At 46.0% G+C, this 27,384-nt stretch overlaps 1 protein-coding gene across 2 annotated transcripts in view; it reads right to left on the reverse strand.

Moving 5' to 3' along the window:
• The window catches only part of TSC22D3 (TSC22 domain family member 3), a 58,860-nt gene extending 42,935 nt beyond the window's left edge, over positions 1–15,925 (reverse strand). The window contains exons 1-2 of one of the 2 annotated variants that reach the window (XM_031675474.2): positions 15,769–15,925; positions 14,713–15,138 (exon numbers count right to left, since the gene is read on the reverse strand). In XM_031675474.2, coding sequence (XP_031531334.1) covers positions 14,713–15,138; positions 15,769–15,854 — 512 coding nt within the window. In that variant the 5' untranslated portion in view covers positions 15,855–15,925. Of the gene's footprint in view, positions 1–14,712; positions 15,139–15,394; positions 15,609–15,768 lie in introns of those variants that run through there. The other variant, XM_031675475.2, reaches the window with a different exon arrangement.
• Between the last annotated feature and the right edge of the window lie 11,459 nt (positions 15,926–27,384).

A 27,384-nucleotide genomic window follows, 5' to 3' on the forward strand; every position in this document is an offset into this window, starting at 1 on the left:
GGAGAGTAGCTATATATAGCAGCCATCAAATTCTCAAAGGGCCCTGCATTGAGTCATGCAGCGGTGGGTCTGGTGAAAGTAGGGGTTTACCAAGAAACCAGGTTTCTAAAACAAGGGGCCAATCTAGTCTTTCTTCTTAGGCAGTCTTTTAGATCTGGATGTGAACATCCAAGACCTGAAAATCCCCCTAATTCAAATGAGAATTTCCACAAAGACACACTTGAAGAACTCAAGAAATACATCCTGGGTTGAGGACCTGAGCTTTGGGAGACATTTGGTAAAGGGCCAATTAGTAACTACACACTGACCACACCCCCAAATACCCTGGTTCTCCTTACTAACTCATTCCTTGAGTTCCGAAAATTGACCCTAATGTTCTATTCAGCCTAGACCCTCTCTTGGGATCATGACTCTTTACACATTTACCATCTTCTCCTTTCCTTTTATTGTTCCTGTGAACCCCTTCTTCCTCACCCCCCATCATTCTAACATTCAGGGGTTCAATGACTTTCAAGTGTGCATGCATCCCATCTACATACATCAAGATTTTAGAGGTATAGTCTTCCAGAATATCTGAATTGGAAGAGAGCCTGGAGACCATCTTGTCTCTCCCCTCCCCCACTTTTTAAGTAGAGAAAGCAGCCCATAGAAGGGCAGGGAGTTACTTACTCAAGCTCAAGCATCAGATTGGTGGCAAAGTCAGGACTCGAACCCAGATCTTCTGGATCCAAATCCGACCCACTTTCCACCACCTCAAGCTGTAGCTCTTCCAGGAACTGTGCCTCCTCCACGAGTTCAGGGTCCTCCCCAAGCTGGGGCTCCTCCAGCCTTTCCCCCTTCATCTCACTGCTACCCAGGGAAACCTTGATTGCCTGGCTGCACTGTGGTTGGTTTCTCTCTCTCTCTCTCTCCCCCCCTCCCCCGCCCCTCTCTCTCTCTTTCTCTGCTTCTGCCTCCCTCTCACTCTCTAGCTCTATCTCTGTAGCTGCCGGGCGAGGGCGGGAGCAACTGGAAACTCTTTCCCAGGCTCAGAAGAAAAAGTGCTCAGGGAGCCTCGGGGCCAGCCTGGGCTGGCTCAGCTGTGGAGGCGGGAGGAAGTTCCCGGCCCTGAGTGCCTTCGTGGGCTCCCAGGCTCTGAGGGAAGGCTGGAGCTCCTGGGGCCAACACTGCCCTCCGGATCTTCTGCCGAGGCCGGGCCAGCTTCCTAAACTAACTCCCAGACTGAAGGGGAGGGCCGGATCCTCTGGGGGAGCCCAGACGGCGGCTCTGCCAGCCAGCCCCTGTGGTTGGAACTTTCAAAAAGACCAATGTTTCAGCAACTGATTTCTTTTCCAACCCGAACAGCAGGCCTTTCTGTCCCCCTTGCATGACTGTGGCTGTGGCATGCAGCCCCAGCCTGAGCAGAAGCAGGATTCCAGGGCTGGGACTCCATAACACCCAAACCGCTGGTCAATTCCATTAAATAAAATCAAATAAAAAAACACCGTTTTTGGCATCAGGTGGACCCAAAGCTGGTCTCCTGGCATGGAGATGCTGTGTACCTACTGGGATGGGATGTGCACAGCCGTCTAGAGACGAGAAGTCGTAAGACCATTGGATCAGAGAATCAGGAGACCTGGTTTCTCGTTTCAGCTGGTCACTAATTGGCTGTTTGGTTTGGAGCAGGTACCCACCCATCTCTGGGCCTCAGTTTCCTTATCTGTAAAGAGAGGGGTTCAGATCTAATGGCTGCAGAAGCCCTACTGGTTCCGAGCCTGTATCTCCGGCTAAGATGCATGTGGAAGCAGAAGGTGCCAGCCACCAATCCTAGGTAGGGCAAGCTCAGGGTCTTGAAGAGGCAGTCTCTGTCTCTACCACCCTCTGAAATCCTTCTCCATTCACTAGCAATGCCAGTAGGGAGCCCTCGTGCTTCTGTAGCTTTTGATCTCTGGTCAAAATTTCAAAGCTCCCAGCAGCTCATGCCTCCAACAGGAGGAAAACCAGAAGCCTTCTTAGTTGTTTATACCTGAGTGTGAATGAAGAAGGTTCAGAGAGCAAACCTTGACAGGGAGAAAGCATGCCAGACTGAGTTGTGGGTGTTAGCTGGCTTTGGGTGGGAGAGGGTGTGTGATTGATGGAGCAAGGGGAGAGGTTGGTGAGGGGACTTGTGAGACAGAGAGGTGAAGCAAGTCTGAAAAGGTTCTGTTCCGGTTCCACATATGACTTGCCTAATGATAATGAAGGCTTCCCTTTACTGAGTGCGTCTGGGGAGCGTCCTCTCACTTAACCTTCCCAACCACACTTCCACCATTTTCTAAATGAGGGGACTGAGGTCTGGAGAAGTCACTTGCAAAGGTCACTGAGTCTGTCAATGGTAGTCTTATCAGACGCGAAGCCCCTGTGCTTCAGGAACACATGGGGGTGAATGTCCTTCTCTACTCTTCGGTGGCCCCTCAAGGGTTTTCTGAGGGTGAAGAAGCCAATTCCAGTTCCCCACAAGGGCCAGCACCTCCCACCCCTCTGTGAGAGGAATGGGAAACAGTGGAGTGGGGCCCTGCCTCTCTAGGTTCCTGGCTCCCCAGCACTCAGAAGCCCTAGGCACACCTTGCAGCTAATACTAGAATACACTAGCAAAGCCTCCCACATTTGAATAGGAGACTGAAGGCACAGCATTTTGGAGCCATGGTCATTTTGGGGGGCTAGTTTCAAGCATAATTTTCAGTGCATTAGTTCTTTATTCTCTTCACTGACCTTCATCCTGTTCATCTGGTAGGTGATGAGCTCTTCAAAGTCTTTCTGATCCTGATTTTCAGCGGATAGGCCATTATGTCCCTCAGAGACTCACTCTGCCTAAATCAAGGCTGCTTGATGTTGGTAATGAGAAAATTTCCTTGGGGGTCGGCTCCTAACTGAGGGCCCCAGTGAGCCAGAGGAACTTCCAAGTCCACATCTTAGGGTATTAGCTATGACTGAGTTCATTTTAACTTTCCTGGCTACTGATTTAGGGCAAGAATCCCTCACAGAGGAGCACATGTAGTGCCCAAGGTTTTAACAAGGTGATTTTTCTTTTTGTGGATTTTCTTTAATCCTGGGGGAAGCCCCCTTAGCCTGTGTTCTCACAGCTTCCTGCACCTTTCCTTCATTATGATCAATTGTAAAGATACAGTTATTTGTGCAATTATTATTTGATTTCTGTCTCCACCACCATTGTAAATATCCTGCCACAGGGATCTTGCCTGGCTTGTTAGCTGCCACTTTATCCCCTGGGTCTGATTTTCATTGAGTGTGTGGAAGGAGAACTCCTCCTTCTCCCCAAGCACTTGTGGTGAGCAGTTGTATTCCAATGCCCTCAGCACTGAGGTGCTTCCCCAAATTGTTAGACTGTAGAGAATGGGTGTCCCATTGAAGCTAATCTGACCAGGAGATAAGAAGGCTGAAGGATGCGGAGGGAACCTACCAGCTCCTCAGTGCATTCCCCAACACGATTCCAGCCCTGGGACAGTATATGCTAGTTTCCATGACTCACCTCCAATGTAGAGTTCATACACATTTTCATTATGAAGGTATTTTCCTGAAAACATTTTCATCTCTCCCACATGTGCTTTCCTTTTCCTTGTAGGCATCTGCTTGACTCCTTTGCTTTCCCCACTTGTCTGTCCCTTCTGTCCATGGTCCTTATAACCAGCCCTCTAGTACTTTCATCCAGTTCTTTTTTGCCACTGTCACCACCTTCCCCATATTGTAATATAACATCTCTTGGTAATTTTGTCTAGCTTCTCTGAAAGCTTGTAGTCAGGAAGTTCTTTCTGCTATCTAATCACAATTCTTCATGCTACAGTAGAGGCCTATTTCCTCTTGTTCTGTTCCTAGTGTGGTTTGGAAACAACTAGTCACCATCTCCAAGTTGCGACTTTTTTTATATTTGAAGATCAACCTCTCTCCTCTCTCTTTACCACCCTCTGGCCCACCCTTAAACTCCTCTCAGATCAATCATCTTAGTTCCTTTTGCCTGGCCCCGCAGCTCCCTGAAGTCCCAGGTTTACCTCCCGTTGGTTAAACAAGCCTCTCTTCCCTTCTGCATTCAGGCTATTTTTCAGCCTGGACAAATATCTGACATTTGCAGCCCAGAAAATTTACACCCCAGGCCCCAGAAAGGACTGTAGCCCGAAGCTCTGTGCCCCACTGCCTCTGTACAATGAGAAGCATTCATAACTCAGAAGGAGGCCTGCAAAGGGAAAAGAAAACCCAGACGACCCTCCCCTTTCTTGTTTTCTTTACAGTAAATAATTTACAAAAACAAATTTTCCTCTCCATAGGCTATACCCACTTTATCACTGGTCCCCAGGGCCAGCCTTTACGCATTTCCATACTGTCATGGACTATTTTTAGCGAAGGATGACATTAAGTATTAGCTGCCCTGTAGGCTTCAAACTCATCTCTTCCTCTTGTCAGGATGTTGTCAGTCCTCCCCTTTTGGACCTGCTGGCCGCTCATGGCTTAGAAATATTTCCAAGAGTGTGAGCAGCTACCTAATGGTATGACTTTGGGGGTCCTGAGAAAGCCCTCTGTCTGAACATGTGTCCTTTGGCCTGGGTCTGATAATTAGAATTTCAGCAATAGAGATTCATTTCTTTAGCTCAATATCACTTCCTCAGGAAGCTTTGTCTGATCCTTTGTTATTCTCTCTGACAGAAGCTTAATGCTTTTTTTCTCTAGGCACTTAAACTTTGTAATTATACATTCATGAGTGTGACTGTTGGGTTAATGTCCATCTCCCCCATTCCACTGGCTATTCCAGGATGGCTGCGCCCATGCCTTTTGTGAATTTCCCGTTCTATTCCCAGTGCCTAACAGTGAGCCTGGCACATGGAAGGTATGCAAGAGATACTTGTTGTTGACTGAATCTGTTCATGAACGTAAAATGTGGATTCTTCAGAGCACTGGTGGGAAAGGGTGTGGGCATGGATGCCTAGGATATCAGCCTGAGGGGAGAGGGACCCAGAAAGCAAGGTGCTAACGATAAGCAGCACCCTCCTTCCCCAGGCGACCTGAGGCTGGTTCCTTTTGCTACTCCAACCCTCCTTTCCTGTCAGCTTCAGGCTTCCCTCCTTCCTCAGCCCAACCCCAGGGGCATTTATAGGGCATCTGGGGAAGAAGGGTTTGACTAAGATACAAACAAGGCTAAGATGACACCCTGTGGGGCGAACATCAACTTCTTTCCAGACAGATTAGGGTGAATGGTATATATATTCTCATGGCAGCACCTTGACATCCTCCTGGATCTGTTACCACCCTCAGGAGGGGCCTGGGAGAGACAGAGGCCAGAGGTTCACATATGTGAAGCCACACTCTCCTGGTTCCTCTGCCCCCCATCCTCAACTGCACTCCCAAACTCAACCCCCCTGGTTCCAAAGTTCTCTGCAAACATCAAGGAGAGGGGCCTTCTTGCTCCCTGGCCCTGAAGGCCTCTGCCTACCCAAGACTAGCTAGGTATCTGAGGGGAGGCTACTAGAGGTCAGCTTGCCCCGAGTCAGGGAGGGGCCATGAGAGAAAGGCAGAATAGGCTTCTCGTTCCTGAAGCTGGGTGCCTCTCAGTTTCAGCCCAGAAAGAATGGAAAGTGTTCCTTGCTGTCCCCACCCCAGGGATAGCTCTTTCTGATCCGGACTTGACCTGATCAACCCATGAGCCCCGCTGGACTGGCAAGGTTCTCCTCCCCTCTCCCAACCAGAGAGCCCCACAGCCGCTTCCCACCAGGCCAGAGCCAAGCCATTCTTTAAGTCCCTGCTGGAAGCCGCCGCCATAGACTCTCCCTTCCTAGTTTGCTTTGGCACTGCCTAAGCTCCGGACCTGCAGACCCACGGAGCAGTAAGCTTGAGGCCTTTCCCTCAAGAAGAAGAAGCTCCAACGTGGCCTGCTCTGTTCCCTGTCGGCCTTGGGGTGAAGCTGTATCACTCTCTGCTCCCCTGAGCCTGGCCCTGGCCTCTGCTGCCTCCCGTATCCTCTACAGGGCTTAGCGGGCTAGGTATTCGAAAAATTTGCTGTAAGCACTGGATAAATAGCAGGCCCTTGGTCAATAAATGATGGATTGATCAACTGTTCAACTGAAGTGCTTGGTTGCTCAGTACAAGGTTGAGTGAGGCGCTGCCGTCATTCATTTCCCTGTGCACCTGGGTAGGCAGGGTGTATTGCCTGAAAACCCTAAAGGGTTTTTCTTACTTTTTTTATTTTATTTACTTTTTTTACTGCAACTTACTGAAAGGGTGGGGGGATAGGGAGAAGTGAGGGGCTGGAGGCCTGGCAGGGGTCTCAAGAAAGGGAAATTCTGCACCTCCACCTCAGCCCCTACCCCTAGTTTTCACTGAATTCTGGCTATGATTCAGGGGATTTGGGGTGTCTGGCTGTCCTGAGCCCTGGGATGGTGGTCTTGAGCTTGTCTGAGGAGTCATGAATTTGAGCTTTGGATACAAATCATGCTTGCTGGTAATTCCCATGGTACCTTTATTTCCCTGTCTCTTCCTCTTCTTCTTGGATGGAACAGCAGTGTCTCCAACTACCCTCAGCCTGGTGAGCCATTTACCTGCTGGTGACACAGTGGGATAGGCTGGGCAAAGACAAGGAAAGAGAAAAAGAGAACCTATTGGCTGAGTCATAAACTTTGAGCCAATGGAATATCAGATTGGTGGGGCTATTCTGTGTTGTGGATAGTCAGATGAGCTTATTAGAGAAATACATCATAGAATTCAGCAAGCCCCACTTTACTGGGGGCTCAGTTGCACCAAGCTAGTCATGCAACTTTCTGAACAGGCCTGGAAGAGAGCTAAATGTCACTGTGAATTCAGGCCAGCCTGGGGACTTTGAGACTGCAAGGAGAATGCATTGGGAATTGGCTCTTTTAGGGCCTTCCTTTAAAAAGCTCCTCTGGCTTCTGGGAAACCCCTCTCCCCAAGGTCTCCAGAACAGTACCTGAATCAACAAGCCGCTATAAAAGGAAGGACTTCTGACACCTGTTCTGGGGCCTCTCCAGATGCACCAGGCTGTCTCTTTAGCAGTATATGATCAGGTGATAGCAGGAGCCCCCGGTCCTGCAAAAAACACCCCAAAACACACTAAGCCCACAGCAGCTCACCTGCCTGCTGACATTTGCTGCTCAGTGTGGGGGCTCAGGGGGGAATCCCCTTCACAGCCTGGCACCTGCCTCTGAGCAGACTGCTGGCCTGCCACTAGGGACAGCAGGCTTTTCCTTTGGAAGTCTGGTGAGTTCTACTTAGACCCCCAGCAGGCTTCTGAATGCCTGGCCCCAGGGAAGCCTGCCACTGAGCAAGCAGAAGCTTGATGCCTCAGTAACCTGGCTCTGTTACATAAGGCACTACGCGAGATATGAGTCAGGGCCCTCAGGCTGGCCCAGGCCCAGCCCAGTCTGGGAGTGAGACTAAAGGGAGGGGTGTGTGTGTGTGTGTGTAGTTGGGGGTGGGGGGTAAGCCAGGAAGGAGCCGCTGGAACCACTTCCCTTCCTCTCACTTCTCATCCCTTCTTCCTCAGGGATAGCTGTAGCCAATCACCGGCCAGGAAACCTCAGACTGGGAATCTTGGCCAGATCCCTCAGCTGTGAGCAGCTGCTCTCCATCTCCCCTGAAGAGAAGACAAGAGGAAGTAGGTTGAATACCCAAGGCTGTTTCGTGAGTAAATTCTTCCTTCGAGGAAGGATGGGGAAGGTCCCTGTGGGGCTCCGTCCACAGGCAGGGGCCTGATTTCAAGCTGGGTCTATTTGAGGAAAGTGGCTCCCGGGGGAGGAAGGCTGATAGCGTGCCTGGGGCATCACTGACCAGCATGCTGCTAGCTCCTGCTTCCCCTTGGGCAAGTGTCTGCACGATGGGAAGCTTCCCAGTCAGTCTCCCCGTGCTGGCTGGGATCTCACACCTATTAAACTGTTTCTAAAAGAGCAATAGCTACTTTGGGACAGGGATTTCCAGCTAGAAGGTCCAAGTGAATTTGCCCCTTTATAAGATTCCCTCCTGCCTGGATTAGCATTTGGAAAACCTTGTTTTCTAGTCTCACAGACCCCCGTTTTATCCTCACTCTGACTCCTTAGCTAAGCTGGATTTCGGCATGGTACACAGTGGCTTCCATAAGCCATTCCCGTGACCTGAGTCCTCATCAAACCTGCTCTGAGGCTGGGAACTAGCCTTCTGGCCTTCACAGAGATCCCATTAGCCCACAGGGTTCTAAGAAGAACCTGCTCTGCCAAAGCTGCAGCCCCACAGCGAAGCCCTAACCCTTGTCCCATTATTGCAGGCACATGTCCTGGGCCATTATTGCCCTCTTCATCTAAAAGGGAAATTTTATCTTTTTTGACCCCTGTGGTCAAGGAATGCTCTCCTTTGAGTGCGCTGAGCACACAGAGTGTCCCACCAAATGGGCCCAAGCTTCAGGTCCACTCAGCACGTTGGCTTCTCCAGGGCTGAAGAGGCTATTGCATGACACCAACCAATTTGTTATGTAAACCCAGCCAGCCATGGCAGATTATGGCTTTGTAGTTATCTTGAGGGATGCCTTACATAAGAGGAGAAAGTTCAGGTAGGAGCAGAATTGTGATGAGCAAACACAGCGCAATGGCCACCACCAGGTGCAGATGCTGCCGACCTTATTCCTCTTAACCTGCCCACGAGGTGCAGGCAAGTGCTCTGCTGGGCTCCATCACTTAGGGGACCCAGAGACCCTGGCAGCCTGGGCCAGACACATCCATCTCCATTTACTCAGACTTCCTGGCCTTCAGGACCAATTATGGAAAGGAGCCAACACTCTACCTGGAATTGAGAGCTTGTTAGTTTATCTGGAAGTGCAAATATAAGCAGGATTGTTAACCTTCTCTTCAGGTGGGAGGGAACATAAGGTCACCTGGAAAGAGTTATTTTCTGGGGTGTGGGCTCACATGCGTCCAGTCCTGGTAAACTGGAGGAGGAGGTGAAGTTCACGTTCTGTTCCTGCCACCTTTCTTGAAGAGCAGGACCCATCCATCCAGAACTCTCACGCTGCTCAAAGCCCCACACTGTGTAGCAGGCCTTTCAAGGACTCTGGCCCTGTCTCTCAGCTTCTCTTCTCCAAACTTGACTTCCCCATGCTACATTCCCACAGACCCCTACTCCCAGTGAACTGTCACCCCGAAGGAAATTCTGATAAACAGATCCATACAAAGTAGTCAATGACGAGTAAAGCAGTCAGGCGTTATTCTTTCAACAAGTAAACCCTGGGTAGTAAACCTGGCCATTCATGAGAGAGATACACTCAAACTTTTGCCAGTCCCTAATTCATGAGCATTTCGAAAGCATCTCATTTCCCCCCTAAAACTTCTATTTCTATCATTTTGTTAAATGTCTTAGCTTTCTTTTCATTGTAACCACTAGCACAAGCAGCCGACTCAGGGAGGGGGTATTCTCCACAAAGAAACAGATGCTCGCTCATTTCACGGGCATTACTACGTATGAACTGACCATAGTAGAGGACCACAAAATTGGAATGAGACACAGGTGCTGGGCAACTCCACTCCTAGGTAGAGACTCGAAAGAATTGAAAGAAGGGACTCAAAAAGATACCTGTACACCAATGTTCATAGTGGCGTTTTTCCCCATAACCAAGAGGTGGAAACAACCCAAGCATCCATGGACAAATGAATGGATTAAACAGAATGTGATGTATTCATACAATGGAACATTATTCAGTCATAAAAAGGAATGAAGTACTGCTATATGGATGGACCTTGAAAACATTATGCTAAGTGAAAGAAGCCAGACACAAAAGGCCACATATTGTATGACTCCACGTATACGAAATACCTAGAATAGGCAAATTCATAGAGACAGAAAGTAGAATAGAGGTTACCAGGAGCTAGGGGAGGGGACAATAGAGAGTTATTATTTAATAGGTACAGAGATTCTGTTTGGGATGATGACGGAGTTCTGGAAATGGATAATGATGATGGCTGCACAATGCTGTGAATATACCTAATGCCACTAAATTGTACATTTAAAAATGACAAATTTCATGTTATATATATTTTACTATTATATATGTAGATATCTAATATATACATATACTTTATTTACATATATAAAACACACATGTACATATGTAATATATGTAGTAAATGCTGGTAAAGCACTAGGGTCACTCACTGCCCAAAGCCTCTTAACACATGGAATTTACATCTGTGCGTCAGCAAAAAGACAATTTCTTACATATCAAGGTTCTCATGAGATCTACAAACCATGAAATGTTAAGTTTGCAAACACATTTGTGTTTTTCAACAGAGAACTGCCTTAATCCAAGAGTGCTTATTCTTTGTCAGACCACTAGGCACTTGGGAAATAGTTATTTTAAATTACCTTGGGCTAGGGAAGGACTTTCAAAGCTTGATACCAAAAACAAAAATCACAAAGGCAAAGAATGACAGACTTAAGCACACAGAAACCCAAACCTCTCTACTGCAAAGAACTCCGTCCTCAAAATCAAATGGCAAATTAGTTGACAAACGGTTGCAATCTCTAACTCAGGATTTTTCACAATGTGGTCCACATACCACTGTGCTATGGGAGAGAGGTTTTAGATGGTTTAGGGACAGAGAATGGATCTTACAGTATGAATTTAGGCACTACAGTAGGCAGGTGGGAGAGTTTTGCTCCTCAAATCACACCATGTAAGTGGCTACATCCTCAGAAATCAGGTGCAGGAACATACATTTATGAAATCTTAGTTCAAAGACACAGAGAAGCACAAATAATTTTCATGCAAATTTTTCTTGGAAGCCTGATCTCTGAATCTATATCTTTCCCCTTTCTACTATATATCAAATCAATAGGGAAGATTAAATGAATTGGCACACATAAAACAATTCAAAATCTTTGCTGTTATTATTTTCTGAGGATCTAAGTGTGGGACCAGTTGTTGCTAGCTCAGAAGCTTAAAGGTAGACTCCTAGGGCTTTCAGAGTTGGAAGGGAACTCAGATTCAGAATATCTCAGATCACATTGGGCAGGTGGGTTTGGGGGCCCAAGGCAGAATAGAACTGACTAAGGAGGCTTGGATACAATCTTAGAAATAAATTTGACATTACAACAGCAGTGACAACAACAGAATATGGCCAAAGCTCCCATGCCAGCTTGCTGCACCTTACTGATCAGAGAATTAAGGCCCCTCATATTTCAATTTTGCAAGTTTTTAATAGGCTACATTTCAGTTGGAAATTTTAGCTGTTTGCCCAGCATGTTCTATGTGCCTCCTGAGTTTTTCAGTTTCAGAAGCATTTTCAAAAGATACGGTCTAGGTATAGTCTCCTAATAATAGGATGACCAACCATCCTAGTTTCCCTGAGACAGTTTGAGCATTGAAAGCCCTATGTCCCCGAACTGGATGGCCACCCCACCTAATAAGGACATTTTAACCATCTGGTTAGTTTCTGGGCTAATATTTACCTCTGCTTAACAATTATTTCTTCACAGACAATTCTTTAGTGTCTGACAGATCTTAGGTGGATTCTTGGCTCTGCTCTTCATTGTGAGGCATTGAGTAAGTTATTTAACTTTCCCAAGCCTCAATTTCTTTCATCAAAAAATGAAGAATGGTGATAACAGTGCCCACTTCTTTGGGTTGGTGTGAATATTAAATGAGGCTATGCAGATATAATGCTTAGTACATGTTGGGAACACTTAATAGATGTTAGCTATTAATCTATTATAGTTATTAGTTACCTAACACAAAGTTGAAAGGATGGTATGTAAAACACATCTTCCTCCCAATCATTTAGATGCACTATTTACATACCAGTGAGCTGCATGCCCATTACACTGATTTATATGTATATATACAGCACTGTCCATCAGGACTTCTGCTATTAGAGTTACTGCATGGGGTTCACACCAAAAAAAAAATCACACTTGAACCTTAATAAGAATTTTCCAAGACTAAATTAAAGTTGTAAAATCTTTACGTAGGACTACACCAACAATTAAGCCATCATCCAGTCAAAAAACCTTTATTGAGTACTGACTGTATAACTAGAAGTCAAGAGAAAGCCAAGTGAGTATAAAACATGCCCTCCTCTCAAATTGCATACACTCTTGTGTTCCAAGGAAACCAAGAGCTAAGCTGGGAGCCAGGGACAGGTCAAAGCAGACAAACCAGACAGAAATCAAGAATGTGCCCCGCCCTTGCTCCCAAGAATATAGGATCCCTTGCAGCAAGGGGGTGGGCTGCAGGAGGAGGGGTGGGAAGAGTCACTTCTCCAGAAAAGACGGCCTTGAAGGTAGACAAATTAGAGGAAAAAGACACCCAGGCAGGAATTGGAAATACCAAATCATTAAATGAAATAGAAGTAAAAAATGGTGGCATTTGAAATATCAACTCATTAAATGAAACAGAAGTAAAAATGATGGCTGAGGTATGAAGAGACAAAACCAGGGAATAAATGAAGAAAAGGAAATGGAAATTTTCACTCAGGAGAAGACGGTCCAGTTCAGATTTTAGAGAAGCCCTGTGACCAGCAACAGCAATCTCTTACTTTGCTAATAAGGATGTCATTCTAGGCAAAACCTCAACCGAATTCAGAATCCCCAATCTCTAAGGTCCCTGTTGTAAAGTCAAATGAGAGAATGCTTTGTCCTGCTGGAACTGTTAAGGCTATTGCCACAGGACCTTGTCATTCCCCAGCCTCATTGAAGCCTGAGTACTTGCTGGTTCACTGCTCAGCTGTTTGGGACATTAAGTTGCCCTGATTCCAGGAGGCAGTGTGCACAGAGACAACTCCCAACAGTATGCCCTGCTCCCTCCACCAAGGCCCTCAGCCCCCTGTCCAACCTGGTGGGATTTCTGGGCTTTGCCAAGAACCAAGTGTCAATAGACAGGTATCAGTGGAGTAGGTGACAAAGGAGGTCTTGCCACTCAAGAAACCCAGACCACCAGGAAGCCTCACCAGGTGTGGCACAAGCGAAAACTCTGACCTCAAGCTCTCAGCCTCACACCTCACTCACCTAGATCTGACCCTCCTAGGCCCCCAACCTAGGAACAGAGCTGAGGAGGCATCCCCTCTTATGTACCTGTCATCAGGCCATTTCGGAGCAGTTTCAGTCCCAGCTGAAAGACTGCAAGTGCTACGGGGGTGCTGTTTCCAGGTGTCGTCACCACTCCTTCCCTGCAGCCTACAAGCCTAGTGGCTTATTAGGAGCCTGGTAGGGCTTTACTCTGCAGGGTTGCAGCGGCTGTGGTTTGAATACGCTTGCAGTAATCTTTCATCAGAAATGAAGATTCCCTTGAAACCTGTTACATATGCGGCCTGCTTTCATGGAGGCAATGAGATAAATTGATGCCTGAAGTGAAATAATAGATGAGAAAGGGCTTCAATGGTGTGGAAAATGGCTGGAAATACAACTTGTTATAATAATGCTAACAAATTCGGCAGCCCTGCTTGTCTCCTCCTGGAACTTCTGGGGCTAAGGAGGCGAACCTGGGCTGAGCACTAAGTGAGGGCAGTGCCTGCCTAGCTTGATGGCTTTTAAAATGTCCTATTTGTGCCTCACTGAAAAGCCATCCAATTATTCAAATATTCTGTGGGAGCTCAAAATTTCTTATTACCTTGTCTGAGCACATTACCTGCCCACGACCTGGAATCTCAGAACTAGAAGGAACCTTAGAGCCCAGAGAGATCAGGCAATTTGCTCAGGCTCACACAGGGAAGTAGTCATAACTTGTACTACAACCCAGGTCTCCCACAGCAAGTTTTTTCTCTTACATAAGCTGCAACATTGAGAAAGAGTAAAATTCACCCACGCACGTGCACACACACACAACAGTGCCCTGTCCCTGTGGCTCTAAGAACACCAAATACACAGCTAGGTTTCCTGAAGTTTCCCTTGCCTCAAAATTGCCTCGGTTGTTCCCCTAAGACCGGCTCTTACCAGAGTGTCTCAGACTAGAGGACAGCAGCCACCTTGGGTCTTCCCACTATGTTTCTCCCCTTCCCACTGCCCTCCTTGCCCTTCAGCAGGATTTCTAGAAAGTCTGACCTGCACTCCAACACACGCCTGAGAGGACATGGATTCATCCATCCTCCTTTCCTAGGATGCTCTTTGGAGCTGCTTTTAGCCACCACTCCAAATTGAAGGCTGTGATCCGTGGAGGAGGTGTCCCCCCTTGGAGAGTTTCGATAAATTCTCTCAGGTCTCAGATTTTCCTTATTCCCCATCTTCCCCCAGCCCCAACAGCAGCTTAACTTGTCTTGACATTTTGCTTGCCCTCCCTGTCAGTCAGGGCCACTCAGTAATTTAAAAACCTTTGCTGTTTCATTGATAGTTTGCATATTTAGAAACGGGCTTTTGATAAGGGAGGACCTCAGATGCTCAGATCCCCTTGAGCACCCCGCGGCAGAATATCCAAAGTGGCTGTAGAAATGCAGGCATTTGGGAAGAAAGTGTCGCCAGCTACCCTCAAACCATCTAGGGCTCCAGCATCTCCCGAGGAAAGGGTCTGCAGGCACCTTTCAAAACAGGGCTCCCACCTGCCAGGCCTCCCCTTAGCCGCACGGGAGTCCAGGTAGCCTCGGGGGTCTGGTCAGGGCAGCCCGTTAGCCCGACCCCCTCAGCGCCCCTCGTGGACTTCCTGGCTGCCTCTTCTGTCAGAGGTGAGGGTCCAGCAGAGGCGGGTGCCAGCCCGGACCGTGCCCCCCCCCCGTATTCCCCGTCACCCACCTGTGGAAGAAGAGCAGGATGGAGAGCATGGTCTGGTCGATGTTGCGGTTGCAGATGCCCTCGTTGACTAGGTAGCAGGGGTCCCGCAGCACGGGCTCTAGCGAATCCTGCCGCATTATGCTGTTGAGCTTGTCGGTATTGAGGTTCTCAAAGATCAGCTTCTCTTGCAGCTGCCGAAAGTTGCTCACAGTGGGGCTGCCCGGGTTGTTGTTGTCCCCGCTGCTGTCGCGCTGGAGCCCGCTCCGGTGGGCCAGGTCCAGGCAGCAGTTGCAGCAGTCGAGGCCGACAGGTGATCGGCAGTCGGTCTTGGGCCGGGCCATCTTCTCTGCCTCGGGGGCCGCCTGGCCTTCGAGGTCAGGGGCGGCCGGCAGGTGCGCGCCCGCCGGGGTGGCCTGAGGGGACTCCACGGTGTCTGGGAAAGACAAGCTGTGAGAAGAGTTGGAAATGAGCGCGGAAAGCCGGCTGTCCTCCACTCGTCCCCCTTCTGGCTGCGCAGCTCGGGGTGCGAAGAGCAACAGCTGGACAAACAGCTCTGAGCGGATCCTTCGGGCTCACTTCCTCCTCTTCCTCCTCCTCTCCCCCCTCCTCCTCCTCTCGAGGCCGGGGCCGCCCCCCTGAGGTGCCACACGCGGCCCCAACGCCGTCCCAAGTTTCCCAAGTGAGAGCGGGGCCCAGGGCGGACCTGTGGCAGCAGGAAGGGCGGGCGGCGGGGCAGAGGGAGAGCCGGGGCGCGCCCTCGCTCCCTCCCTCCCGGGCTTCCTCCCTCCCTCTCCCGCTCGCTGGCTTGCCCGCTCGCGGACTCCCCGGGGCTGCGCCGCCGAAGCGGTGGCAGGAGCCGAGCGCAAGTGAGCGAACGGGCGAGCCGCGCGCCCCGGGAGTCGGCGCGGGGCCGTGACAGCATGCAAATGACCCCCGGGGGGGCCGGCGGACCACGCGGGTCCGCCGCCTCCCCGGCGCGCGCCCGGGAGCCGGCGCGGTGCTGCCCCCGCCCTCCATCCCGCCGCCCCGCCCCCTCCCGCACCCTCGCGCCCCCGCTCCCCGCAAGGCAGCTCGCACCCTAGCCCGCGCTCCCGGCAGCCCGGCCCGGCTCTCCCTTCCTCCGCACGCCCTGGACTCGGGCTCTGTCGCCGCTCCTGGCGCATCCTCGGCCAGAAATCCCTGAGAACCGCCGACCGGGGCCACCGCGCCACCCGGGTATCGAGCTCGGCAGGAGGGCCGACCTGCCTCGTGTCACCGCGGACGGGTCCCCCTACAGGAGAGACGCTGCCTTCGAGACGCAGGGGAGGGGAGGGGAGAGCAGGGAGAGCGGTTACCCCAGAGGCGAGTTAGAGCTCCTGGCGCGCAGCCGGAGGACCCAAGACGGGTCCCAAACAAAACTCACAGAAGCACGCTCCAACGCCCCTCGGGTTTTGTCCCCTTCTTCTCCTTCCACTCATCGTCCCCTCTCTCCCCACTTGCTCTCCCCTCTCTTCCCTGAACCCCATCTGACCCGATCTCTGTCCCGGTTTCCGGGAATGCCAGCTCCTCAGCAGGCTTGCCGCCTCCCGTTGCACCCGCTCCCTCTCTTTTCTCAATTTGCACCCCCTGGCACACCCTCCCCCCGCCTTCCTTCTCCGCGCGTCTTCTCCCATTCTTTCTCTCATTTATTTTTCTTTTCCTTTTTTTTCTCCTTTCTTGACTCACTTTTCTCTTTCTTTCTTACCTCCTGTCTTATTTCTTTTCCTCCTTTTCTGTATTTCCTCCTTTGCCCCTTTTCTCTACCATTCCTCTTTTTCTTCCCTTGGCTTCTTTCTTCCCCCCTCTTTTTCTTCATTATATTTTTCCTTCGCTTCCCTCACTGCCGCTTTCTCCTGCTTTCTCCCTTCTTCCTCACTCCCCATATCTTCACTTATTTTTCCAAACTTGCTCTCCCCCCTCTTTTCTGATCTCCACCTGCCACCTTAGGTGATCTCTGTCTTTACCCTTTCAAGAGGTGTGGTTATTGATGTTCACAGGCACTGAGGGAGGGGGATCCTGAAACTTTGGTCTGAGGGGTTCTTGACTCTGAGGAGAAAGTGACTCTGGAGCTGAGCTGAGGTGAAAGGGCAGATTTGTGGAGAGCACAGCGGGTTGGTGCCCTGGGTCAAACCCCAGCTCTGTGAGTTGTAGGGATGCGCTGGGTGGGCAAGTGGTAGGGTTCTGGGGTATTTCAAGACTTAAAGACTTGGAATACTTTGAATGCCTATGATTCAATAATTATTAGTTCCTGAAAAAATTCAAAATATTCATGATGTTCAGTTTTCACTGAAAACTCAAATAGATTTCAGTTACTGTCAGCACTCCCCACCCCCCTTCAGCTCGTTTCTTTCACAAGCCCATGGCCCTTGCAATAGAGCAGCATATACTGCCACCTTGTGTTTAAGGCGTGGAACATTTCCTGCTTTAGTCAGTTAGATCTTGCACAGACACCAGGGGTGCCTCCTAGTGGAATTCACACTGCACTGATCCTGAGAGCAGGAGGAAAGAGAAGGCACATCTTCACTAGGAAGGCCCCATAGCCAAGCTGTACGCCAGAACGCCATCAGGGCAAAGCCACCCTCTTTCTAGTGGAGCTCCACTTGCGCGAGTGCCTGTAGATCGGGCTGTCATAGATTTGAAATTCCCTCCATATGTCACAAGCATCGGCTGGTGATTGGGAGCAAAGGGCAGCAAACAAACTCCTGTTTCCAAGTCCCTATGGATCTTATATGGGGCCTGGCAATTTCTGAAATGGAGGGAGGGCAGTACTCTCTCTGCTGTAGGGAACAGAAAACCCCAAACAAGATCTGTCCCTGGCTCCTGACATGATCCCAAAATCAGAGATGAAAGAGATGTTGGGAGGTCACTGACCAGACCAGGAAAGCTGAGAGTACAGTCCCTGTGTTCCCACAGACTGCTGAAGATGCTGTTTGTTCTCTAAAAAGCCAGTCTTTTCTATGGGTTAATTTCCCCCTTTCTTCTTCATTGTTGTCTTTTTTTTTTAATGCTCTTGGGTAAAAGCCAGAGGAGATAGTAGAATATGAAATTTCATATGCATTGTGTAGACTTATAGCCTACTGAATTGTTTTTTAATTACAGTGTTTATGATTTTCCCTCTTGTTTGTAATTATTTTATGTTAAACATTATACCAAAATATATTAGCTCCATAAATGTTTACTTAAGTCGTGTTTTGAAAACTGCTGGGGCCTTTTGCTTCTACACTTGCCTGAGTCCTCTTATCTTTGTGCATAACCTTGGGACGAGGCCCTGGTGGAAGTATTTCCTTCTTGGCATTTGGTACCATTGAACTCCAGATTTTGTCCCCTTGACATTTCCCTTGTTGTAGTCCTTGCTCGCAAGCAGTATCATTAATAATTCAGTACAGCTTTGCATACTGTATCCAGGCTGATCAAGAGCAAATATAACTTAGATATAGGAACATTGAGATAGTTCAGAGATAGAGTTCAGAAGGTGGTTGTGTGTTTGCATACAAGTCCAGCTTATATTAACATATAGCATACCTTCCCCAGAAGGCTGACTGGGCAGGGCCTCCTTGGCTCCTCTCTGTGAAGCCTTGTTTTGCTAACATACGTTATGTTGGATGGAGAGACTCCAAGTAGCAAAATGTTCTTGTATAAATGCAGAGAGAAGAGGGGGGCGCCACTTCTAGACAAAGCTGGTGGCTTTCTGGGTGAAGTAGAAATGCGGCAGGGGGAGGGATACCACTTTCTCAGATGGAATCATAAACTGTCACCTACTCTCCACTTGCCCTGTGCCAAGTACAGGGTGAGTGGGGACTCAGAGGTAAATAAGACACAGCCCAAGCCCCCCAAAAATTCATGGTCTAGTTGGAAAAACAGATACATAAACAGACAAAAACAGTACACATGGGAAGTGATGATGGAGGCCGGGTGTGTGTGTGTGGAGCACTGCTATGGCACTGCGGAGGAGGTGTCAGCCCTGAAAGGAGGGATGGGAGAGAGGAGAGAACAGAGGCCTGGAGGTGAGAACTGCAGTATGTATGCTGGGGGCTGAGTGTGGATTACAAAGCAGGTTGGTGTTACTGAAGAATAAGATGTGAGAGATGACCGTCAAGGCTGGAAAGGGATTTAGGGACCAGGTCTCAGGGGACCTCGTGTGAAACGTTAAGGAAATCCTCCCACTTCACAAGTTTGCCATTCATTTAGCAATTATTATAAATGAGGTCAGGCTAAGAGCTGTACATTTCACATAACTCATCTCATTTAATCCTCACAACAATCCGATGAAGTAGCTACTATGATTCCAGTGATGGGATGGGCTTGGGAAAGTTAAAGAAGTTCTCATGTCACATAAGTAGGAAGTAGTAGCATTCAGGTTTGAGCCCACCGCTTTCTGACTTCAAAGCTCATGTCTTTAACCATTAGGTGACTCTTTAGTGATGGTTTTATCAGACATCATTTACAAAGCATATCATCTGTTTCAAGAATGCATACTCCAAAAAAAAGTGCAATCAATGATTTACTGCCTAATATATTTAATGACTCACTTATACTGTGGAGAACCAGGAAGGAAATTGACAAATCTGGTATAATAACTAATATTATAATAGCTGAATTTTTGATTACCTACCTACCATGTGCTAGGCACTATGCAAGTGCTTTACGTGGCATCACCCAATTTAATTATCACAACAATCCTGTGAGTTAGATACTACAGTCACCCCCACTTAAGAGATGAGGAAAGCAAGGCACTGAGAGGCTGTTTCTAGAGAATAGGAAGCTGCCTTCTAAGCACTTACAGTCTAATTAGATTCAACAGTAATTTTTAGGCAAGCCCATTTCCCTACCACTGATACTCAATTTCGTTAACCTTTCTTAACGGGGAAAGCAGACTATCCTTCCTGAAACTTTTCATAATTGTTCACAGGTTTGTAGACTGCCATATCTGGTAAGAGTTTAAAACCTGCTAGTGGAGGGGTCCTTAACCCTTTTTGTGCTAAGGACCCATTTGAAAAAATAATAAAGCCTATAGACCCCCTGTCAGAACAATTTTTAAAATTTTTTTCTTTTTCTTTTGTATAACATCACTTTATTTTTTTTGGTGAGGGGGGAGAGGTGATTAGATTTATGTATTTATTTTTTAATGGAGGTATTAGGGGTTGAACCCAGGACCTCGTGCATGCCTGGCACACACTCTACCACTGATCTGTACCCTCCTCCCAGAACAGTGTTTTTAGATTCATAAAATAAAATACATAGGATTACAAAGGAAATAAGTTGTATTGAAATGCAGTTATCAAAATATTAAAAATAGAAAATTGTTACGTAGTTGTAAGTACTTGTCATTAATGTAGTAAGTAACCAGATCTGGATGCATCTCTGATAACCATGGTAACTTCAAAATAATGATGGGTGTAAAAATATTTAAATGCACTGCTAATAACAGTAATGTGACATAAAACTATGATTTCTACTGGTGACAAACTCACAGGTACTGCTAATATTACTGTGATCTGTTCTATGCATTTATAATGGAAGGAAATCTAAATTTTACTTAGAAGCTGGTGAAAATACAGATGTAATATTTATCCCCTGAATTTTTAAGAGTCCCTGTTTGAGACCAACCACCTTATAGTATTAATAACAATAGCTAACATGAATGAGCTTTTACTGTATGCAAGGCACTGTGCTAAAGGCTTTACAACCATTTTCCATTTATTCCTCATAGCAAGCCTATGAGGTAGCCTTATTTTACAGCTCTCAGAGAGATGGAATTAATTTTCCAAGGTTATAGAGCTGGCAAGTGGAAGAGAATGACAGAAATTTATGTTCTCACAGTTCTGGAAACTAGAAGTCTGAAATCAAGGTGTTGGCAGGCTTGTTTTCTTCCGAGGCCTCTCCTAGCCTTTTAGATGGTCGTCTTCTCCGCATGTCTTCACATGGTTGTCCCTCTGTATATGTCTATGTCCAAATGTCCTCCTTTCATAAGGATACCAGTCATATTGGATTAGGGTTCATCATAATAACCTTGTTTTAACTTAATTACCTCTTTAAAGATCCCATCTCCAAATAGTCATATTCTGAAGTACTAGGGGTTAGGATTTCAACATATGGATTTTGAGGGGGGCACAATATCACCCATAACAGATCCTGACTACAAGGATTCAGATTCAGTAGGTCTGGGGTGGGGATGAGAGAGCTACTATGTTAAAGGACCCCCCCAGGTGATTCTTATAGACAGCCAGCTTTGGGTTCCCAGCCACAAACGTTCTTAGCACAATACCTGGAAATATTGGTTGATTGATTGAAGGAGAAATATGGAGATGAGCAACTGGGAGAAATTTTAAAGTACCCTTAGGGATCATCAAGTAGACAGAGGTCTCCAAGAGTACAGACACCTCTGTTTGCAGCTAGGGAGATGGACCAGATGATCTCACTGTCTATCCCTTCTTACTTTTAGTTTTTTTATATGCAAAATAACAATGTAGAAATTTATATGCAAGTGTCAAGAGAACATTAACTAAAAACTGATTTCAGTGAGGTAGAGTTAATAAAAAAACAAAAATGAGATCCTATATATGTTGGCTATTTGAGTCTTTGTGATTGTGAATGTATTTCTATATGGAGCTTTGCCTATGTGTGGATATTGTGTGTGTGTGTGTGTGTGTGTGTGTGTATGGGATGTTTGAATATGGTTGTGTATATGTGATAGGGATTTATATAGAAGGGTATGGAAATGGCACTTGTATTAGGTTTCTTAACCTCAATGGAGGGTCACTTTACTCTTCTCCATAGAGCTCAATAAATGGCTATTATTATAGTAATTTTTAAAATAGTAGCAGTCAGCATAGGAGTAGTAGCAGTAGTATAAGACCCCAGTACTCAAGAATCTTTAATTTTTCTAGATTGTATTTAAATGCTGATTCATTTTACTATAGTTTGGTTTTCCATCCTTCTATTACAATTAGAATTTACTCTATTCAGAATCGACACATCTTTCTCTTGCTTAAATTAAAATATATTTGCCTGTGGAAGGATTCCAACTACATTATTGATAGTGGTTACCTCTAAAGAGGAGGTGGGATTGGGGTGGGTGAGGGGAAAAGAGGGAGAGAGAGAGACTTTCTAATTTTATCATTTGCCAAAAAAAATCAGTATGTTTTATTTATACAAATTCAAGATTTTCTACTATGAAGATAATACTAGATTATTTTAGAAAATTGTTAGTGCAGGATGATATGAAGAAGCCTCAAAATTCACCCCCAATTCTGCCAGAGTAACTTTTATCTCAACCTCTCTATACAACTGTTTTCTGGAGGTCATGTATTTTTTTTCATTTTTTAAAACTTTTTTTTATTGAGTTATAGTCATTTTACAATGTTGTGTCAAATTCCAGTGTAGAGCACAAGTTTTCAGTTATACATGAACATACATATATTCATTGTCACATTTTTTTTCACTGTGAGCTACCGCAAAGTGTTGTATATATTTCCCTGTGCTATACTGTATAATCTTGTTTATCTATTCTACACATGCTTGTCAGTATCTACAAATTTTGAAATCGCAGTCTATCCCTTCCCACCCCCTGCCCCCTTGGCAACCACAAGTTTGTATTCTATATCTATGAGTCTGTTCCTGTTTTGTATTTATGTTCTTTTTCTTTTTCTTTTTTTTTAGATTCCACATATGAGCGATCTCATATGGTATTTTTCTTTCTCTTTCTGGCTTACTTCACTTAGAATGACATTCTCCAGGAGCATCCATGTTGCTGCAAATGGTGTTATGTTGCTGGTTTTTATGGCTGAATAGTATTCCATTGTATAAATATACCACATCTTCTTTATCCAGTCATCTGTTGATGGACATTTAGGCTGTTTCCATGTCTTGGCTATTGTAAATAGTGCTGCTATGAATATTGGGGTACATGTATCTTTTCACATTAGAGCTCCCCTGGAGGTCATGTATTATTGCATCTTAATATCTACAGTGTTTTCTTCTGCAACTCATAGTTGGGTATTTGAGTGAGTGCATATGTGTGTGTATGTATGTGTGTGTTATGAGATAAAGTTGTGATAGGAGGAAGCACAGGGTGGTAATGGAAGGAATGCAGAGTGGGTGTAACTAACCCAGATTGAGAGTGGTCAAGGAAGACTTCCTGGGAGAGGTGATGCCTGAACTGAGCCTTGAAGGATAAATTGGGAAGGCTGAGCCCATTTTCCAGTGCCTTGTTGAGATAGTGGATGTAAAACACTTAGTGCCTAGCACATAGTAAGGGCTCAATAAATGTTATATGTCATTATTACTACCTGACCTTTTCAAATAATCTGGAATGACAACTTGTGTTGCTGTGAGGAATAAATGAGACAATGCATGAAAAGTACTTAAGATATTGCCTGGTACACAATAAGTGCACAGTAAATGATGGCAGTAGATAGTGTTGGTGGTGGTGGTTTTATTATTTTTAGGTTCTTGTGGACTGCGATGGAATCTTCTGTCTCTGATCTTTTGGACAGTCTGACTATGCAGTTTGTCCTGTTACGTTATTTCAGATGTGATGTCTCCAAGCATACTTATGTTTGGAGATTTTGTTTTTAGTAACAACCTCTGGTCCAGCCACCACTACCACCATCACTAGCCATGTGGTGTGCTCAAGTTGTAGTCTCCAAAATCATATAGAAAAGATACAAGAGCTGACAGTGGAAGAAGTGGAGCCAAACAGTGGTTGCCTCGGAAGATATTTTTGTGCACTAAAGGAATAGTCTGGTTTTCTGATCAGTACAGCCCCTATATTGCTAAACTGAAAACGAGCTGGTAGAAGTGAATCAAAAGCCCTCCGCCTCTTTCTTGAGCACTCTTACTGTCTGGATCCGAGGGTAGAGTGCATGTAGGCCACAAGTATGGTCCTCAGTCCAACCCCATCTCCCCACAACAGCCAGCTCTTCCTGCGCCACTAGCAGCTGATGCTCAGTTTCCCCCAGTTTCCCCAGCTAGTGCAATTCTTGGTGCTTTTGCAGAGCTTCATAGATACTGGAATGGGCATTTGTCAATGGTGGGTATCAGACATTGCTAGGTTGCTGCCCTGTTAACCCAGAGTTCCCCTGGATATAACCAATCTTCTTGCTAAAGACTTCAGTGAAAAGACACAAAAGTCCTTTGCTTTTCCCATGGTCCTCTGTTACTAAGTTTGCACCTCTCTCCATCCTGGGGACGCTGTTTTCACCAGTCATCTCATTTTATCCAATACAGGAGTGTTCCCTCTGCTTGTCAGGAAAAACTGTGTTGTATTTTCTTGAAGCTTTCATCTCCTCTTGAAAGAAGGAGGTTAAGGGCAGAAGGAAGCCAGCTGAACCTGGGGGCTGGCTGTCAGGGTGTGGGGGTGAGGAGAATGGGGGCAGGGACACTGCTTTCCCCTTCTTCTCTGAACTGAGAACTCAGACAAATTACAGAGAGCGAGGCAGGAGGAGGGTAACCACCTTGCAGAGATAGCTTGTGAGGCCTTGATATTATTTGTAGAACCCAAGCTACTGATTAGGGGCCCCGGACCTAATCTAGCAGAAAAATGGTTTGTGTTGTTGTTGCTGCCCTCTTTTAATATCCTTCCTGAGGTGTATGTCCTGTATTAGCTTTCTAGATCTTGACTGTGCCCTCAGATTGATCTATTTGCCCTAATTTCCACTCCTTGGAGCATTCTCATTTACCTTTCAGCCACCTCTGGAATTCTGGACTCGGTTTATCTAGCCCTTTGTTACCACTCCACATGTTGACATATAGGCAGCCTCCAACTTGTACACAGACTGAGATCTCAAAGTTCACTCTGAAGTCAACTGTTTGGAAGGTGATATGCATTTTTCCATAGGAGAAAAAAAATTGTTATAAATGGTAGTTACATTTCCAGGCCAGCCCACAAAAGTTTTTTTTTTTAACTTTAATGTACCAGAACTGTGGGCCATTTGCAATGAAATAGTAGAAAATCTGACTAATTCAGCAAAAACAGGAAGACAGTCCAAGGGAATAAGAAATGCTTTAGCTTGACTGCTGGCTGATGCTGGAAGCAGGGAGGTTGACTTGGATGAGGTAGATGGGGTTTTCATGGAGGCTCTCAAGGGGACTTTCAGGGACTTTGGAAGGCCACACTAGCTCTTTATAATTTCTAACTTCACTTGGAAATGGATGGCTCTCAATAATAATGACTGCTCTATACTGAGCACCTACTGTGTGTCAGGCACCATGCTAGACAGTTTACACAATTTCCCCTTATTTCCCCTACACAACAGCACTGTGAGGCAAATTTCCAGTGACCTATATTTTACAGATGAGGGGACTGAAGCTCAGAAAAGTTCAGAAAAGCTTGATGAAAGTTATTTACACAGTATGATGGGCAACCAAGTCAGTGGTTTTGCTCTACCCAAACCTGTGCTTTATTTATTTTTTAAAAATTGAAGTATAGTTGATTTACAATGTTGTGTTAGTTTCTAGTGTGCAGCATAGTGATTCAGTTTTATCTATATATATATATTTCTTTTCATATTCTTTTTCACTATAGGCTATTACAAGGTATTGAATATAGTTCCCTGTGCTATACAGTAGGACTTTTTGTTTTTTATTAAAGCCATGCTTACAATGTGTTACCTGGACACTCTTTTCTTTTCCTGATCTGGATATGTCATGAGTACTACTCAGAGGAATCAAGGGAGGTGGAGGGAGGGAGAAAAGGAAGGAGGAAGGGAGAGGGAGTTTTGCTAGGCAAAAGTTCAAATAAGAAACTAGCTACTCAAACTGGACTGTGCATAAAAATCACCTGACACTTGTTAAAATGCAGGTTATTCAGCAGGTCTGGGGAGGGGCCTGAGCTTCTGCATTCCTAACAAACTCTCAAGTGATGCTCTTCCTGTCGGTCCGCAGGCAACACTTTGAATTGCAAGGCCATATAGTGCAAATGATAAACAAACAAACAAAAAGTTAAGCATCATTAATTCCTCGTTCCTAATTCAATCAAGATCAGCTTCTATATTAAACAATCACTTATTATTCTCTTTTCTCCTATAGTCTGTCCTAGGCCATTGTCTCTGTTTCAGGTCTGTCTGTTTCAAATGATGCTCAACTGCTTTTTAAATACATGTGGGGTTTTTTTGTCTGTTTAATTTTTTTTTATTGAAGTATAGTCAGTTTACAATGTGTCAATATCTGGTGTGCACCATGTTTCAGTCACACATATTCACACATATATTTGTTTTCATATTCATTTTCATTATAGGTTACTACAAGATATTGAATATGGTTTCCCGTGCCATACAGAAGAAACTTGTTGTTTATCTAAATACAGGTGTTTAAGTTGTAGGAACATCTTCTACCATTCTGAGCTCTAAGCAGCCTCAGTCAAGTATTAGTTGCTCTTGGCACAAAGGTCCAGGCCTCCACAGCTGCTCAGTTTTCTCTCTATTACTAGGAACAGTCTTAGAAAGTTGAGGCATGTAACACTGCTGTCCCAGCTCTTTCTAACTTCCTTTCTCAGAGCTACTGCCTTCATCTGGAGCAGGAAACAGCCTGGCTTCTTGAAGAGTTTCAAATCTTTATTTCTTCCGCATAGTTGAAATCATTACCAGGCATTTATTTAAGGCAGACATTGAAAAGGTTCTTCTCAGAGTCCTTCTGCTAATTCCAGAAGGCCAGCAAAATTAGTTACCAGGAAGGTTATTTGTTTTATCTTGCCACCTTCTCTCCTCCCTCCTGTTAGGATTTTGACTGTGATCATTTTGAGCCATTCTTCAAGTTTTTCTTCTATTTTTAGATGCTCTGACTCATTCTTCCCCACTAGGAAGAGTCAGGGAGGGCCTTCTCTTCTAGCCAAGATCCACTTTATAAAGTAGGAAATAGTCTCTCACAGTGTCTACAGATCAACTTGATGATCTGTGGCCCACAACAACTCCATTGCTTTCCCATCTTCTAACTGTGGCCTTTCTAACTCCCTTTGCCGGTAGGTGTTCATCCGGCTTCCACTTAAATATGCTAGGTAAGTTCACATCTTATCATTGGATGAATGAAAAACTGTGCAGAAAGAGTTTTGCAATCTTCTTGTATCTTCTATCCATTAATCTTACTTTTACCATATGGAGCAAAAATTACCCTTCAAATGTATCATGACGCCTGTCATATCCTCCTTTAAAGGTTAGCCATCTCTTTGCTAAACTAAATATGCCTAATTCCTAATCAGCCCACTAGAGTTCATAAATGTTTTTCACTTTAAAATAAGGTGCCTAAAAATGGATGTACCATGTATGGTACCATGCATGGTTGACCAGTGCTGAGTATATTAGGACTGTTCCTTCTGATGATCTTCTAATGTGATTTTACAATAGTGTTGGCTTTAAAAAGTCACTTCTTCACATTTATTGAGCACCTACTTTGGGTCAGATACTTAGCATCTGCTAAGCAGCCTCCCCAAAGTTCAGTGGTAGAGGTTCTCTGTTCTCTCTTACCCCATGGGGCCAGGAAATTGTATAGCTACCTTCTTCCAATCCTGTTATCTACTCTCCTCCAGCTCTCTTACTCATTGAAGACCTTGGCACTTCACTTAGAATCTCCCCAACTCTGGCCCCCATCCTGAGTGACTTTAATGTCCCTATAAATGACCCATCTATAAGTTTCATCCTTTCAATCATTTTCACCTCCACTCCACTTCACCAACCCTATGCC

The sequence above is a fragment of the Vicugna pacos genome, unplaced genomic scaffold, assembly GCF_048564905.1.
Source record: "Vicugna pacos unplaced genomic scaffold, VicPac4 scaffold_209, whole genome shotgun sequence".
Classification (NCBI taxonomy): Eukaryota; Metazoa; Chordata; class Mammalia; order Artiodactyla; family Camelidae; genus Vicugna; species Vicugna pacos.